Source organism: Chelonia mydas, chromosome 3, assembly GCF_015237465.2.
Source record: "Chelonia mydas isolate rCheMyd1 chromosome 3, rCheMyd1.pri.v2, whole genome shotgun sequence".
Lineage (NCBI taxonomy): Eukaryota > Metazoa > Chordata > Testudines > Cheloniidae > Chelonia > Chelonia mydas.
This window is the reverse complement of record NC_057851.1, coordinates 17,456,406-17,472,235: the sequence shown is the minus strand read 5'-3', so window position 1 is coordinate 17,472,235 and position 15,830 is coordinate 17,456,406. Positions and strand designations below refer to the sequence as shown.

Genomic DNA, 15,830 nt, shown 5'->3' with positions numbered 1-15,830 from the left:
CAATCAAGGTCTTATCGACCCCTAGGTGGCCCCGCAAAAAATGGCTGTGGGCCAGATCCATCACACCCCTCTGATGCTTCTGAGGGACCAAGAGTTGTTCTACGACTTGCTCTTGGACCCGGACTACTCTGTATAGCAGATCGTTCTTAATCACATAACATGGTCCTGGGCCCTTAACTCTCTCCTCCATGGGGACCCCATTTAGCTCGACTACTTCTTTATGAATATTCTTGTATCTTGGATCATTGGCCTGATCCTGACCAAAACTCCCGAGTGCAATCCCCCTTTGTCTAGACTCAGGGAGGTCGACCACTGTCCCCGCTTCAGGGAAAGCCCCTGGGGAACCAGGTTCGGCAATAGGTTTGTTGATCGCCGGCCCAGTCCCGCTGTTGGTTGAGCCACCTCTTTCCCCTACAAGTGTAGACTTCTGGTATTGGGTCAGGATCTTCATCCCCCTCCTTTTATCTTCCCTCCATTCCCTCCAAGTCTTCCGGGGCTTCCCCGGCGGGGAGAACAAATCCTGGCCAAATTCATGGAAGGCCGGGTGGGGGGGGAGGGTTAACTATCGGGGCCACCCCCTGGGTCCCGGAGTCATTATTTTCTTCTACCTTTTCCCGGGGAGTAGGCTATCAAATCCTGGGAAGTCTCGTCCAATAAGGACTGGGTAGGGGAGTTTCGGAACTACTCCCACCGTCACCTTAGTGGGATTTCCGTGAACTTCTATTTTTACGGGGATGGGTGGGTAATAGTTGACATCCCCATGCACAGATGATATCCCTGAGCGCTTGGCCCAGGATATTTGGTCCTTCCCTACCAACTTCCCCGAGACCAACGTGATCGCACTCCCTGAGTCGACTAACGTAGTGGTCTCTATACCATTCATCTTAATGGGTCTAGTGTATCTATGAGGGACCATCGCAACCCTGACTAGTCTTATTAGATCACATGGTCCCCCTGTATCTCCCAATTCGCATTGCATGGGCTCTTCTAGATTCAGGCATTGGGCAGCGGTATGCCCTAATTTGCCACAGGCGTAACATCGGTACCCCGCTCAGGGTGCCCCCTATCTTTCGGGCTGCTGGGCTTTATCCCCCGAGTCTTTCTCACCCAGTCCTCAAGTCTCTCTGGGACCGCCGGCTGCTCTTTCTCCTCCTTCCTCCCTTCCATTGTCCGGCCTGGTGCTAGGGCAAACCGGGGCCTCGACGCGGAGACTTGTCTCCAATTCTGGCACCTTCCTTCCCCGGTGATCCAAGAAAGTTCTTGGCCTGCTTAGTGCCTATCTACGAGGGTAACTAGTTCATCATAGGAGGAGGGATCATTTTGACGGACCCATCCTCGTATGTCCGGCGGCAACCCCCTCATGTACCTGTCCAACACTAGGATTTCCACTACCTTGTCCGGCCCATGGGTCTTGGGGCGGAGCCACTTCCGGGCGAGATGGACTAAGTCAAAAAGATGGGACCTTGGCGCTTTGTTGTCCTGGTATCTCCACTCGTGGAAGCGCTGGGTCCTTATGGCCGGTGTCACACCTGACCTTGCCAGGATTTCCGCCTTCAACTGGGGGAAATCTATAGCTGCTTCCATGGTCATGTCGAAATAGGCCTTCTGGGCCTCCCCACACAGAAATGGAGCCAGAATCCCTGCCCACTGGTCTTGGGGCCAGGCCTCCCGAAGTGCCTTCTCTCGAACGCGAGGAGATATGCTTCTATATCGTCGTCTGTTGTCATCTTCTGTAAATAGTTGCTTGCCCGCAGCAGCCAGGTCCCTTGGGGTCCGTGTGTCAGGGCTTTCAACTGGTTCACTACTTCAGTCAGGGTGGCTCGATCGTGGGCCACCTGGTTCATCAGTAATTAGTTCGTCTCCTGTTGGACATGTACTGCCTCTTGCTGGGTTGCCATCTGTACTCTGGTAGCTTCTTGTTGGGCCGCAGTGGCCTGTATCAATGCCTTCACTACATCCTCCATTTTTTTTTAAACCTGCCCTGAGATGGCTTGCCACCGAGCCTTACTCACTCACTCACTATCCTACTTCCGACACCACGTGTGGCTAAGTACCTTGTTCTCCTCAGCAGACTCAGTCCTTTTTAGCCTTGGAGACACTGGCTTGGGCAAGGCAAATCCTTACAGGTAGCACAGGGTCCGGTTATTCCTTTCCCTGATCAGTCCCTTGTGTTTGTTTTCCTTCCCTTCTGGGGCGGGGGAGTGTAGCCTTCCTTCCTCGAAGGGTTCGGTGTCTTGCTGCCCTTAGCCTACTGGCAGCTTCCCTCCTTCTCTCACTCTCTCCTCCTCTCCTTCCACGCTGGGGAGGGTTTAAAAACGTCTCCGCCAGTTGGAGCCAGCTGAACCTAATTAGCTCCCTAGGAACCCCTTTTCCAGCTGAACCTTATTTCCCGGTGGTTATCTCCTCATTGGACAGGGAGAAGCTTTTTAATCCCTTAGGACTAATTACTACCCTCTCCCTTTTTTGTAGCTGTTTGTCCTGCGTTTACCACTATCTATATATATACTGCAGCTGGATTTTTCTCTCTCATTGTAAAGACCCCCTCAAGTTTCTTATACAGCAGGGCTAATAGAAATGTATTAAGATGTCTGCAAGTTCATTATTGTGTTTTTCCCCTTCTCGGTTTTTGCCAGAGTAAAAGGCACTGGGTAGTACTTTAAGATTCCTTTTATGTCCAAAACTACCTGAAACGATTTCCAGCTTCCAGACACACATTGTACATTGTGCAGCTATGCCAGATGCCTAATTACAACCTCTTTTTAGTGGCTGGAGCACTGCTATTACACATGCAGGGTGTTTGTCAGGGAGCCATGAACGCACAGTGGGGAAAGAGGTTAATTTTCTTGGAAGCATATACTTAAGCTGCATAAAGCACAAAATACATAAAATTGTAAACATGCTGCATGTTACCTGATCAGTATTTTAACAATTGCACTCACATCACTGCAGCAATTTTAGGCACTTATCAGTTTGGAATAGTTCCAGATCCTGTACCACTTTATATATTGTAAAGAAAAAAGAAACCTTAGGTGCTACTAAAAGGTTCATTTATGGGCAGCATTTACATAAAAGAAAGTTTGTGTGGGATTGTTTTTTGTTTGTTTTTTGCCAAAATTGTTCTTATTGCTAGCTTTTCTTTTTCCTCTGTGTCCCAGGTACAGCACCATGGGTTACAACAGTTGCAGCCGGTAGCCAGCCAACTCTTATAACTCATTCATATGGAATGACTCAGCCTCCAACCTTCAGCCCAGCAGTGAACGTCCAAGCCCCTGTCATTGGAGTTACACCCTCACTCCCTCCTCACGTTACCCCTCAGCTTCCATTAATGCCAGCTCATTATCAGCTTCAACAGCAGCCTTCACAGCCTCTGAATAACATGGTTGTGAACCTGCAAAGCCAGCCTTTGTACACTAACAGCCAGCCAATCATGTCCTCTATGACTGGGGTTGGTCAGGTGACTCACCCAGGCCACACTGCAGTAGGGAATGGTCATATGACTTGTCCTATTCTGCCTCCACCACCACCTGCTCTGCCTTCAGCTGCCCTACCCAATAGTGTTCCAGCTACCAATGGGCAGGCTGCTCCTCAGCTTCCTCCCAACCAGACGGGCAATCAGGAGACCACAAACGGGGTACAAATGCTACGGACTATTGGCGTTGGAAAGTACGAGTTCACAGACCCTTGGCATCCAAAAGGTAAGTCAGACTGGACCTCTTAATGTTGTTTTTGGTACATGGTGCCACAGTACATGGGCTCTCAGGAATGGATTAGGTCACAGAATTCAAGTTCTGCCAAGAAACCTGTAAAAGAGGCGCAGCCTAGCCAATAAAACCATCTTTACTGTTGATGTACTTGTGCCAGCACTCCAGCATCAGTTTCCTGTCTTGTGCGCTGCAGTAGCTTTTATGAATTAAAGATGACAAAACCAATTCTTAAGAAGGAGAGAAAGAAAAGCTTAGCCTTTTTTTAGTATTGAATGACACCTTTTAGGGTCCATCAAAGAATCTGGTATTCCACATCTCAAAGCACATGAGATAGCTGCTGTTCTGTGCTGCACAGTTTCTATGATTCCTTTTGAGATGTAATATATTTATTTATTTATAAGTCAGACCACTTTCTTCGGCTTGAGTTGAGCCTAAGTTACAAGAGTAAAAACTTTGTTTTCACCCTGTGCATTTCAAAGGGAACCAAACAAGTGAAAGTTACATTACTGGCTGGAGCCAAAGAAAGACAGGAAGTTCAGTGTTAAAGGTGAAGGTCTATGCACTATCCACTTCACTGGGCTTAAGTGTTATAATAATCGATGAACAGTGGATCTTCAAAGGTTGATCCTTCCTGAAGAGCAGCTTCGAAATGTGCTACTATACTCAGGCACAATGGAATGTTATGTTCAGTTTCAGTCTGATACCAGACACTGGAATGTTGTTTTAATCTAGTCTCTGTTTCGTGATCATTTTTATTTCACTTTTTGGGTTTTGCCCAGCTTTTAAAAATATCATTAATATACCACGTGTGAAGCTTAAACAAATTGTAGCTTAAAAAAACACAAACGTCTACCTGTCAGCAAAATCTGTTTAATTGATGCAAAAGACCACAAAGAATCCATTAGGTCAGTGGTGTTATTTTTATATTTGTATTTAGGCAAGGCCCATGTGTAAATTATGTACTCACTATGAGCTATTAAAGTCTATTGTGTAAATCTCTATTAAGGCCAAGAGATCTTTATTAAAAAATGATTAGCCCAATAACCCTTATTGCTTATTATATAAATTATATTTTGGCAGGTGCAAACCCTTACCAGCACCTCTTGAAAAGCCAGTACTGCACATGCTCAGCAGTTATTTTCCAAAGCAAAATATCTTGACTACTTTCTAGTTTTTCAGTCCCAAACTACCAAATACAACTAAACCCCATTGCAGGCTGTTGGCCTTCCTTATTTTTCTCTCCTGTAAAAGCTAAATGAGCTTTGAGTGACACAAATACAGACAAGCAGTTGAAAATTGGTAAACTGCTGTTTTGAGTGTTTTTTGTCAATTGTTTCCCTTAAAACAAATCCCTCTAGTCCAAGACCTTGTTTTCCTGGTTGGTTTTACATGTTATAAGCCACTGTGGGAAAAAGGGACTTCTAGACAAAACCTGAGAGATTCTTAGCTGTGGTGGTTCTGTTAGACCCTTCTCTATTATACTGACGCCATTCCTTTTCCAGAGCAACGTTTCTCAACCTTTATGGTCCGTTACCTCAGGCTGCCAGACAACGGGTGCGGTTACATTACAGCGGCTGCAGCAGTACAGGTACTTCGCTGCAGCTGTGCCGTGGTCGCACCACAATTTAGATGCCTCCCACATCGACGGACGGGATTTTCCCCCGATGGAGTTAATCCATCTCTCTGAAAGGCAGTAGCTAGAAGAATTCTTCCATTGACCGAGCTCTATCCACGCTGGGAGTTAGGTTGACCTAACTACATCGCACGGAGCACAACATTTTTCACAGCCCTTAGCGTCTTAGGTCGCTCTAATTTTTAAGTGTAGGCCAAGCCTAAGGCCCTGATTCAGCATGTGCCTAGTTGTAAGTGCCTCGTTGTGTAGTCCCATTGAAGTCAGTGGGATTGCTTACGTGCCTAAAGTTAGACATATGCTTAAAAACCTTGCTTAATCAGTGCCAGTAGCTTCAGGTGTTCCAGATACGACCTACCACTTCCCATCCAATTGTGGGCATTTAACTTGCAATATAAGTCTGACTGCTTCAAACTATAATCTAATCTCATGGCGGAAAATGTGTTATCATGGCAAGCTTTTAATATTTGTTTTCAAACTCTTGACTATCAATGATTCTAAGACTGCTCCAAACTCTAGGCTTGGAATTGTAAAAGTAGTCTCAGTTCTGTTGTGTGTTAGAACACAGACATATGAATGAGAGGCGGGAAAACAGTGGGATACTGAGTTCAGAGAAGCTAATAGTTAAGGTGAGGAAAGGGTACAGAGAATGCTAGTCACACAAGGCCGAAGCAGAAGAACTTAGTACCCCTATGTGTGATTGGGAACCTTTGTTCCTAGGACATGTTCAGAAGCAGAATATGGAGAAAACCACCAACTCTAACCAGTGACAACTGCTAACAGATTAGCCCTGCTATTTTTCATAAATTGCTGGCTAGACAGCTGTTTTCCCAGGAATTAGATTTAACTAGCTTCTCTGCGTAGGGTCATCAGCAGCTAATTTATTCCCTGTCTTTTAATGGTAAAGAGAGACAATGAAGCATGCATATACAAATGCCTCAAAAGCAGAGCTTGTTTTACAAAAAAAGAAGAAGAAAATGGCATTTCTTCCTCCGCTTATAATCTTGAAAGCCTTTACTTATAAAACTCAATTTTGCTTGGCAAATCTAATGTCAAACAAGCATATACATTATTTGCTTTTGAAAATAAAAACGGGGGGGACAGGGAGGGAAGGGAGAAGAAAACTGAGTTTTGAAACCCGACCTTAAAAACTTGCTGTGGTAGAGTAGGATTCGTATTGTAAACCATGCGGGATTGGATGCGGGTCATTTTTTTTTAAAAAAATTGTTTTAATTTCTCCCCTAGAGGATTTAAGGCTCTACAGCCCAATTGATTTCATGCTCTTACGTGATAGACAGTTTGCTATCAGAGAAGGAATGGAAACACCGTGTGATGATATCAAGCTGTTGAAACATTTAAAGTCAGAACTGGTTCATTTTTTAAAAGATGTTCTCTCTTTTGGAGGGGAACCTTGATCAGGAGTATAATAAGATCTGCTGCAGACGGCCTTAGGATCTATCTTATTAAATTCCTGAGATTTTCTATTTTATTGTTTGACTTGACAGTCCAGTCTTGCACAGGTCTGAATAATTACAGAACAATCCCCTAAGTGAAAGAACAGGTCTTGCCAGTCAGAATAAGGGGAGTACTGATATTTTTAGACTTCATTAGTGAACTGATTTGAAATTTCACATTTTGTTTCCTATAATTATGTTTCATTTGGCTGAGTTGTATTCCTGTTGGGGCCAAATTAAAATGCATTCAGTCAAAACTGTGTTTCTTAATTGGCAACTTTTATTTAAAGCTAAACAAATAAATTACAAAAAATTAAGGGCACGGTTGATATGCTGTTTCATTTGCAATAGGTCAAAGTGATCTTCTGTAATGTATGACTGAAGAAGCCAAATCATTTATGTGGTTTCTTGAATGTTCACAAGAATTGTTACATACAGCAGATTTTCTCTCTATTTATGGTGTTTACATCGCAATCCTGCGATGTTTACTCAAGCAAGTACTCCCTTTAATTGTAATGTGACTTCTTGCATAAATAAAGATTTACTCACATGAGTCAGGGTTGCAGGATTGGTTTCTAAATCTTTCTTCCTAACTGGGTAGTGGGAGGAGATCCTCTGAGGGTTTTTTGTTGCTTGTTTTTGTAACGTATTAAATACGATTTTTTTTATATTTAGCCTCATTAATCAAATGGATTTCATAATTACAAAGCATCTAAATTATGGGAAAAGTAAATAGTATTTTAAAAAATGATAATTGCTTTTATGCACCATGTGTGAAGAAGTGTATCTCTGTGCTTCGTGAAATGTGTAGGATCTGTTATCATACATGATCAACTGTAGTACTGAGATGTGACTGGTTTAGACAGTAGCTGCCTTTGGGCTGAATTTACAGTAGCATTTCTAGCTGTCATCCAAAGCCATGTCACCTTAATACAGAAATGTCACACAAATATTTTAACACAGAATTAGCTATTGCACTCCATCCTTGTTTCAAGTCCTGTTCTGTCTTGGAAAGGTAAGTGTCATGGGAATTAGAAAGGAAAGTATATTCAGAATTATGCGCTGAGGATGCATCCGATGAAGTGAGCTGTAGCTCACAAAAGCTTATGCTCAAATAAATGTGTTAGTCTCCAAGATGCCACAAGTACTCCTTTTCTTTTTGAGGATCTACTGAAGCTCACATAAATAAATGTGTACATGCTTGCTTTAGAATATGAAATTATAGTGAGGCAAGAAGAATGTTCAACTACAATTTTAGTATCTTGGGGCTAGATTGTCACTTGCCCAGCCCACCTGCCTTAATGAGTAAAGGGATTTAAGTTGCCTCTTTACTCCCTCACACAGGCTACCTGCATTGCAGTTCATAGGACAATGGAGGAGAGCAACCTCTTCAGGGCTGCTATTTCACCTTCTGCAGCGTTGAGCCTGGAGTGGGTCAGAGCACAGCTAAGCCAGCATGTGGGATGGGTGAAAGTAATATGTATCAGATAAAGGACTGGAACGGATTACATCCTTTAGGGAGTAATGGGGGAACTAGGTACCAAACTGAGATTGAGTCCTAATGGGCCAGCACAACCATATGCTTCCTTTTACTGAGGGCCTGTGGAAAATCCACAGAATAGCCCTGCCATGTGTACTGTATTAAAATTCCAAGACCAGCTCTGAGAACTTCTCTCAATATGAAAAAGTGTATTTTAAAAGCAATTTGATATAATGTCAACCATGGAGGCTAACAAGGTTCTGTACTGCAGTGCTTTCCCCTGCAATTTATAATTAGTCTTGAGAGACTTTGGTTTAATTTATGGATTTTGATGGATAATATTGCTGTTTATTTCCAAGTATTTTTCTTTTATATTTTATTGGTTGTATTGGTTTTTTAACTAGCAAGGAAAATAGATCAGATGCTAATTGTGGTTCAGAAAGAAATAACTGTAGAAGTCATCACAGATAAAGAAATAAAATCTGAGCATTTACTAATTTCTCAACACTTCATATTCAAGCATTATCAAACATCATGAAGTAAAACCAAGGTGATGCCTACAAAGGAATACTGTTGCACCATCACTGACCTAATCAAAGGGAACATTTATACTCTTCACCCTTGACCTCGTTACACTGGAACTCTCATTAGCCTTCAAACATTACTAAATGTTTTCTTCTTTGTAAATGTTGACTTGGTACAACACAGGGTTTTGTTGATAATCATCCATTTCTCTTTCTATGCAAAAAAACCTTATGTTTACTGATTTAGGGCTTATTTTTAAAGGGTCTTCAACTTGAACTGCAGTTTTGTGACTGTAACTAATTCTGGGCAGAAAATTGTTTGGGAAAATTACCTGCAGGTGCAAAACCTAACTTTTAGCCCTCTAACTACCTAAAAGAAAGCAGGATCCTGTGGTTAAGGCTTGGATTGAGACACAGAAGATGTGGATTCAATTTTTGACTTTGCCACAGACTACTTGTGTGGCCTTGGACAAGTCATTTATTCTATGTGTCACACTTCCCTGTTTGTATAATTGTGATGATAATAAATCCTCTCTAATCTCCTTCATCTGTTTTGTCTATTTAGGGTAAACACTTCAGGGTAGTAAACAAACTCTGTGTGTTTGTAAGTGCCTAGGACATTGATGTCTTGATCTTGTTAGGCCAAAATACAAATAAACAATAACCTGTAGGCCCAGTGTGGTAACTAGATATCAGCATTCTAGCACATTCACCCACTGTTTTTAACTCGCAAATAACTGCATGTACAATATCAGACCCTTTAAAATATAATCTTTCCAAGATTAAATATAGTGATTTTAGGGAAGCTTTAGGCACTCAGACACCACAGTAGTCAGCAGAACGAGGTTGCAATAATAATTTTCACCAATTCATGCTCCAGCAGGATTGTTTTCAAAGTTCACCACTGTATCTTAATGCCACCATGTGTCAATTCTTCACATACAGAGAGTTCTGAGTGGAATGGTCAAAGAGAATTTGTAAGAGTCCTACAGCACTTACTGAATGCACAGTATAAAGGATAGGTATTTGATCTGTAGTCAGTTTTTTTTTTTTTGATTGATAAACTGGCAATCCACAGCAAGTGAATGTCTTCTAATTTCTGAATTCCAACCAGAACACAAGAATCTAATTGCTACAATGTATTTTATTGGGACATTTACAAATTAATTAATGAGAGTTGCCTAACTCTCTTAAAAGTAATCTGCTGCCTGATACCTTGTTTAATGCTACTTTTTAAAATAGAGTCATAGGTACCAGACCTGGTACTCTTGAGTTTACCTCCTTTTGAAAGTAATGTGTGACGAATCTTACCTTGCTTATGTCTTGTACTGGTAGGTGGTGTGGTTCCACCACTTTAAGACCCTGTCCATGATAGAAATGGGGATATATTTGAAAATACGATTTTAAAAAAATCTGAACAATTGAAACAATTTCTCCCTGCTGAACTCCTTCAAACAATGGGCGGGGAGTAAGGCTTTGAATGCGGGAATTGGTTTTGAATATGGATGGCAAGTCAGTGTGGACCAGGTCTAACTATGCCCAAAATGGTTTTGAAAAACCACACTCAAGATGAGGTTCCACAGAATATGGTTTCTGAATCCCTTTAGCCCTGCCCATGCCAATGTCAGCCAACTATTTTCAAAATAAATTTAGGGGGAGTCATGTCTGACCTTTGTTTAATTTTATTTTCAAATACTGCTTGCTCTGTAATTTGGTCCTGTCCATTCAGTACTGTAGCAACGGATTTTTTTTTAGGTGTCCTCGTCGCCCTTTGGATTCACACCATGTGAGCACCAAATTCCCACGAATGATTTGCAAAATTCTTGTGCAGGCATTAATCATCATGCCCTGACTACTGCATTTTCCTCCTCTCTGGCCTTTCTGACACCCTGACTTCAGCCTCTTGAACCCATCAAAAACTCTGCTTCAGAGTTCATTTGGACCATCTTAAAATCCCTTCATTGGTTCCCTGTATTTTCCCAAATCAAGTTCAGACTCTTTGCTCTTCCAGTCAAGGCTCTTAAATTTATTTTCTAATTTCTCTTTTTTTTCTCTTTATTTTCTAATATCTCCCTTTGTTCCCCCTCTTCCCTGCACTTCTGTCTTAGACTCGTGCCACTTATATGGATGTTCCATTTGTGTCATTATATATGCCCACCTGTCTACCTGTTTTCATGCTATTCCATATGCTTAGAACAATCTTCCTCAGGTTTTGCTTTGACTAAGGTAAACCACAAATTTCTGTCCAGAACTTAGCTGTCCCTGGCGTTTCTCTCAGGATTTCCTCCCTTGCCACAGGAGCCACTTCCACTTCCACTATAACTTCTGAAGCACTTAGAGGAGAGGAAAGTGATCAGGAACAGTCAGCATGGATTCACCAAGGGTAGGTCATGCCTGACTAATCTAATTGCCTTCTATGACGAGATAACTGGCTCTGTGGATGAGGGGAAAGCGGTGGACGTGTTGTTCCTTGACTTGAGCAAAGCTTTTGACACTGTCTCCCACAGTATTCTTGCCAGCAAGTTAAAGAAGTATGGGCTGGATGAATGGACTACAAGGTGGATAGAAAGTTGTCTAGATTGTCGGGCTCAACGGGTAGTGATCAATGGCTCCATGTCTAGCTGGCAGCCGGTATCAAGTGGGGTTCCCCAGGGGTCGGTCCTCGGGCCGGTTTTGTTCAATATCTTCATAAATGATCTGGAGGATGGTGTGTATTGCACCCTCAGCAAGTTTGCAGATGACACTAAACTGGGAGGAGAGGTAGATACGCTGGAGGGTAGGGAGAGGATACAGAGGGCCCTAGACAAATTAGAGGATTGGGCCAAAAGAACTCTAATGAGGTTCAAAAAGCACAAGTGCAGAGTCCTGCACTTAAGACGGAAGAATCCCATGAACCGCTACAGACTAGGGACCGAATGGCCCGGCAGCAGTTCTGCAGAAAAGGACCTAGGGGTTACAGCGGACGAGAAGCTGGATATGAATTAACAGTGTGCTCTTGTTGCCAAGAAGGCCAATGGCATTTTGGGATGTATATGTCGGGGCATTGCCAGCAGATCGAGGGACGTGATCGTTCCCCTCTATTCGACATTGGTGAGGCCTCATCTGGAGTACTGTGTCCAGTTTTGGGTCCCACATTACAAGAAGGATGTTGAAAAATTGGAAAGAGTCCAGCGGAGGGCAACAAAAATGATTAGGGGACTGGAACACATGACTTAGGAGGAGAGGCTGAGGGAACTGGGATTGTTTAGTCTGCGGAAGAGAAGAATGAGGGGGGATTTGATAGTTGCTTTCAGCTACTTGAAAGGGGGTTCCAAAGAGGATGGATCTAGACTGTTCTCAGTGGTAGCTGATGACAGAACAAGGAGTAATGGTCTCAAGTTGCAGTGGGGGAGGTTTAGGTTGGATATTAGGAAACACTTTTTCACTAGGAGGGTGATGAAACACTGGAATGCGTTACCTAGGGAGGTGGTGGAATCTCCTTCCTTAGATATTTTTAAGGTCAGGCTTGACAAAGCCCTGGCTGGGATGATTTAGTTGGGGATTGGTCCTGCGTTGAGCAGGTTGGTCTGGATGACCTCCTGAGGTCCCTTCCAACCCTGAGATTCTATGATATTCTATGATTCTTTAATTTTCTAGTAGCGTTAACAAGCTGCCCAGCATATACTGAGTCAGCAGAAATTCAGCCCCTTATCAGCTCGGTCTTAACCTGTGCAGATGGCATATCAAGCAGGTGGCGATTGTCAAATACACGGAAGCATCACAGACAGTGCTGGAGGATGCTCAAAAGATGCGGACGCTTGTATAGCAGAAGCCACTGCCATGTTCTGAGCCCTTCAGCAGCTTCTGTGGAGACTGTCACAGAGTCACAGGGTCTGGTCTATGCCTCAGCCTGTAACCTGTCTCCTGGGAGTGACCCCTCTAATGTGCCAGACCCCAAGGACACATACACAATTCCACATGAGTAGGCTCATGGCCTCTAAGACTCGGAGATTGGGCCTTTGACACCAGAGATCCATGGCTCTCTTCATGGCTCACTGCAGCATTGCAGCCAAGCCAGACTCCTGTGGCTTCAGGGCACAATGCTCTCAGTGAGTATTTACAGTGACACAGGCAGGCTTTTCAAAATATGGTCTCCATTTATTAGACACCTGGCACACACAATCTGAAAGTCCTTAGGTTAGCCCAGAGAGGCAGAAGTTATGCCATAAGCCACCCTGTGCCATGATGAGTCAGCCAAGCAGTCATGGCCTCCATCTGCAGCTTTCTCTGACTTCCTCTTTCCCCTCCTCCATTTCCTTATCTGTCTTCCCAGGGTTTTCTGCTGTTAGGTGCTGATGGTTCATTCATCGGGGTGTCTCTTTGTCTTGCTGGGTGCTCTGATTTAGGGTCAGTTTCAGACAGTTCTTTAACGACCTTACTTATTCCACCCAGACATATCTCATGCCTCCTGCGCTGTTTTAGCAGAAGACAATGTTTTTTACAATGCGAAGTCCAGTGGGAAACTAAGGCACACATAAGGTTCATAAAAATATTTCAGAAAATTCTCAGTCACAAAAACATCATGACATGAAGCTTCCTGTGACGCTGCAGATTAGAACCATGTGTATGCCAACTGTATCATACGACAGTGAAATTTGGGTGCTGAGGAGGCTGAAGAGTGGTGGATTGATGATTCTCATCATCTTCAGCAAATGCTAGGTCAAGATCAGCAATGACAAACCCAGCAACCACCTCCATCACCTCTGGTTTGGTTTTGGCAGTTAGTTTTCCTGGTACGAACATACGTGTAGGATGGAAGACCAGCAGTTCACAAAGTGTATTTATGAAAGGATGCCATTTCACCCTTGGCAACCACATGGAAGTTTCACTGGCACAGTAAGACCACCAATAATGGACATAGACTGAACATCCAGCCAGAACATCTTAGCTAGAGATCAGTCTGGGCAGCACTCAGTCTGCAGGGAAGCTACATTCCTTTGGGATTTGTCTTGATTATGATAATGGTGGAGCCAACAGAAGAGCCCTGCCATCCTGTTACTGTTCTCTGCTTTGTATTTTATCTGTATAGTGCATTACACATCTATGGTGCTACTGTGAGCACCACAATAAATATGTATACACACACACACACGCTGGAGATTCTGAAATGGGCTATCTTAGAAGAGAACCAGAGGCCTCCACACGTGGATTTATTGAAGTGCAAATTTTGGGGGATCTTGCTCAAAATGTTTGGGAATATAGGACACCATTGGACACCCATCTGAAACAGAGCAGTGGCTGAACTTTCTCCAGAAGAAGTGGGGAGGAATTACTTCCTCCTTTTTGTCAACCAGAACAAGAACAAGAAGGATTCTGTCCCATATTACATTGTTTTTAAAAGTCTCAACAGACTGGTGAAATAGAAGCATTTCAGAACAGAAACAGTGCTCATCCTGCTGTGCCTTGAGATTACAGCGGAGGGCAACAAAAATGATTAGGGGGCTGGAACACATGACTTACGAGGAGAGGATGAGGGAACTGGGGATGTTTAGTCTACGGAAGAGAAGAATGAGGGGGGATTTGATAGCTGCTTTCAACTACCTGAAAGGGGGTTCCAAAGAGGATGGATCTAGACTGTTCTCAGTGGTAGCTGATGACAGAATAAGGAGTAATGGTCTCAAGTTGCAGTGGGGGAGATTTAGGTTGGATATTAGGAAACACTTTTTCACTAGGAGGGTGGTGAAACACTGGAATGCATTACCTAGGGAGGTGGTGGAATCTCCTTCCTTAGAAGTTTTTAAGGTCAGGCTTGACAAAGCCCTGGCTGGGATGATTTAATTGGGGATCGGTCCTGCTTTGAGCAGGGGGTTGGACTAGATGACCTCCTGAGGTCCCTTCCAACCCTGATATTCTATGATTCTATGATACAGATGATATGGTCTTCTAACCCTCGGCGAGACTGGGCTTTGAGCAGCAGCTATTTTAAATAATACTAATACTGTAGGACTTATATAACATTTTACATCTTCAAAGCACTTGACAAACATTAATTTAAAAAATTAACTGCTTAACTGGAAATAATTGATGTTCAGGTTTTGTAAGACAAAAGGACACAAGGACCTTGTCTGAAGCAAAAGCAAGAGTAACCATTGTAAACTTAGATTTGGAATAAGGACATAGACAACTGCTCATTTCAAATGTTTTGTTGTGTGTTAGTTTGAGATCTTCTCATATGCGATAAAGTAATTACCGATTTCTGTTCTGTATGTTTAAAATCCATAAAAATACATTTTCCAAAGTAGGAAATTCTTTGGACAGCAATCATAGTGGTTTGTGTAAGAGAATTCTTACCAGGTTTTTTCTGATGCATAGATTTTTCTGATGCAGTTCTGTACATTTGCCACAAGGATGTGCAACTAAGTCCGCCATGTTGCAATATACGAGTTTAATGATCTGTGTAAACTTGTATTCAGTCTGTCTTCCCTTATGGGTATATTCAAAACCTGTTGTTGTGCTATTTATATATCTGAGGTTGACAACACGTCTATCTCCACCCTCTCCCTTCCCCCCATCCCCCATCCCCACGGACACCACACCATCTTTATGTTTGCAATTTAGAGCAATTGTTTTCCAAACTGGATGTTCTGGGAAGAGTGGAAACTAGGGTAAATTCAGCACAAGCAATGAAGTACATGAGATGGCAAGAATGATGCTTTTACATATATAAGTCCCTGGGCCAGAGCTGCGCATAAAGCCTCTGCAATATTGCCTTCTATCAAAAGAGTTCAGAAGTCATAGCATATGTCAAAAGCAATTAGTTTTTCAAGTAAGAGCCTCACCTCTGTAGAGGAAAAATCCATGGAATGTTTTCTGGAGCCGGAGACTCAAGATAGTGCTTTGTCTGAGAATACACGCATGCGCTTACCAAGACACAAAAATGCAGTGTATTACAGGGGTTGTTTATCTGATAAAGCCTAACACTAGTAAGATTTCCTTCCACTGAAGCTTAACTGAGTTCCACAGCTCTTGATAGAAGCACCATGTAAGCCTTTATATAAT

The 15,830-nt window shown here is 43.0% G+C and overlaps 1 protein-coding gene across 5 annotated transcripts in view; it reads left to right on the top strand.

Annotated features, from left to right (window-relative positions):
• KLHL29 (kelch like family member 29) overlaps positions 1–15,830 on the top strand; it is a 573,096-nt gene that overhangs the window by 359,627 nt on the left and 197,639 nt on the right. For all 5 annotated transcript variants that reach the window (XM_043542199.1, XM_043542201.1, XM_037893987.2 and 2 more), the window contains one exon: positions 3,156–3,695. In XM_043542199.1, coding sequence (XP_043398134.1) covers positions 3,156–3,695 — 540 coding nt within the window. The remainder of the gene's footprint in view (positions 1–3,155; positions 3,696–15,830) is intronic.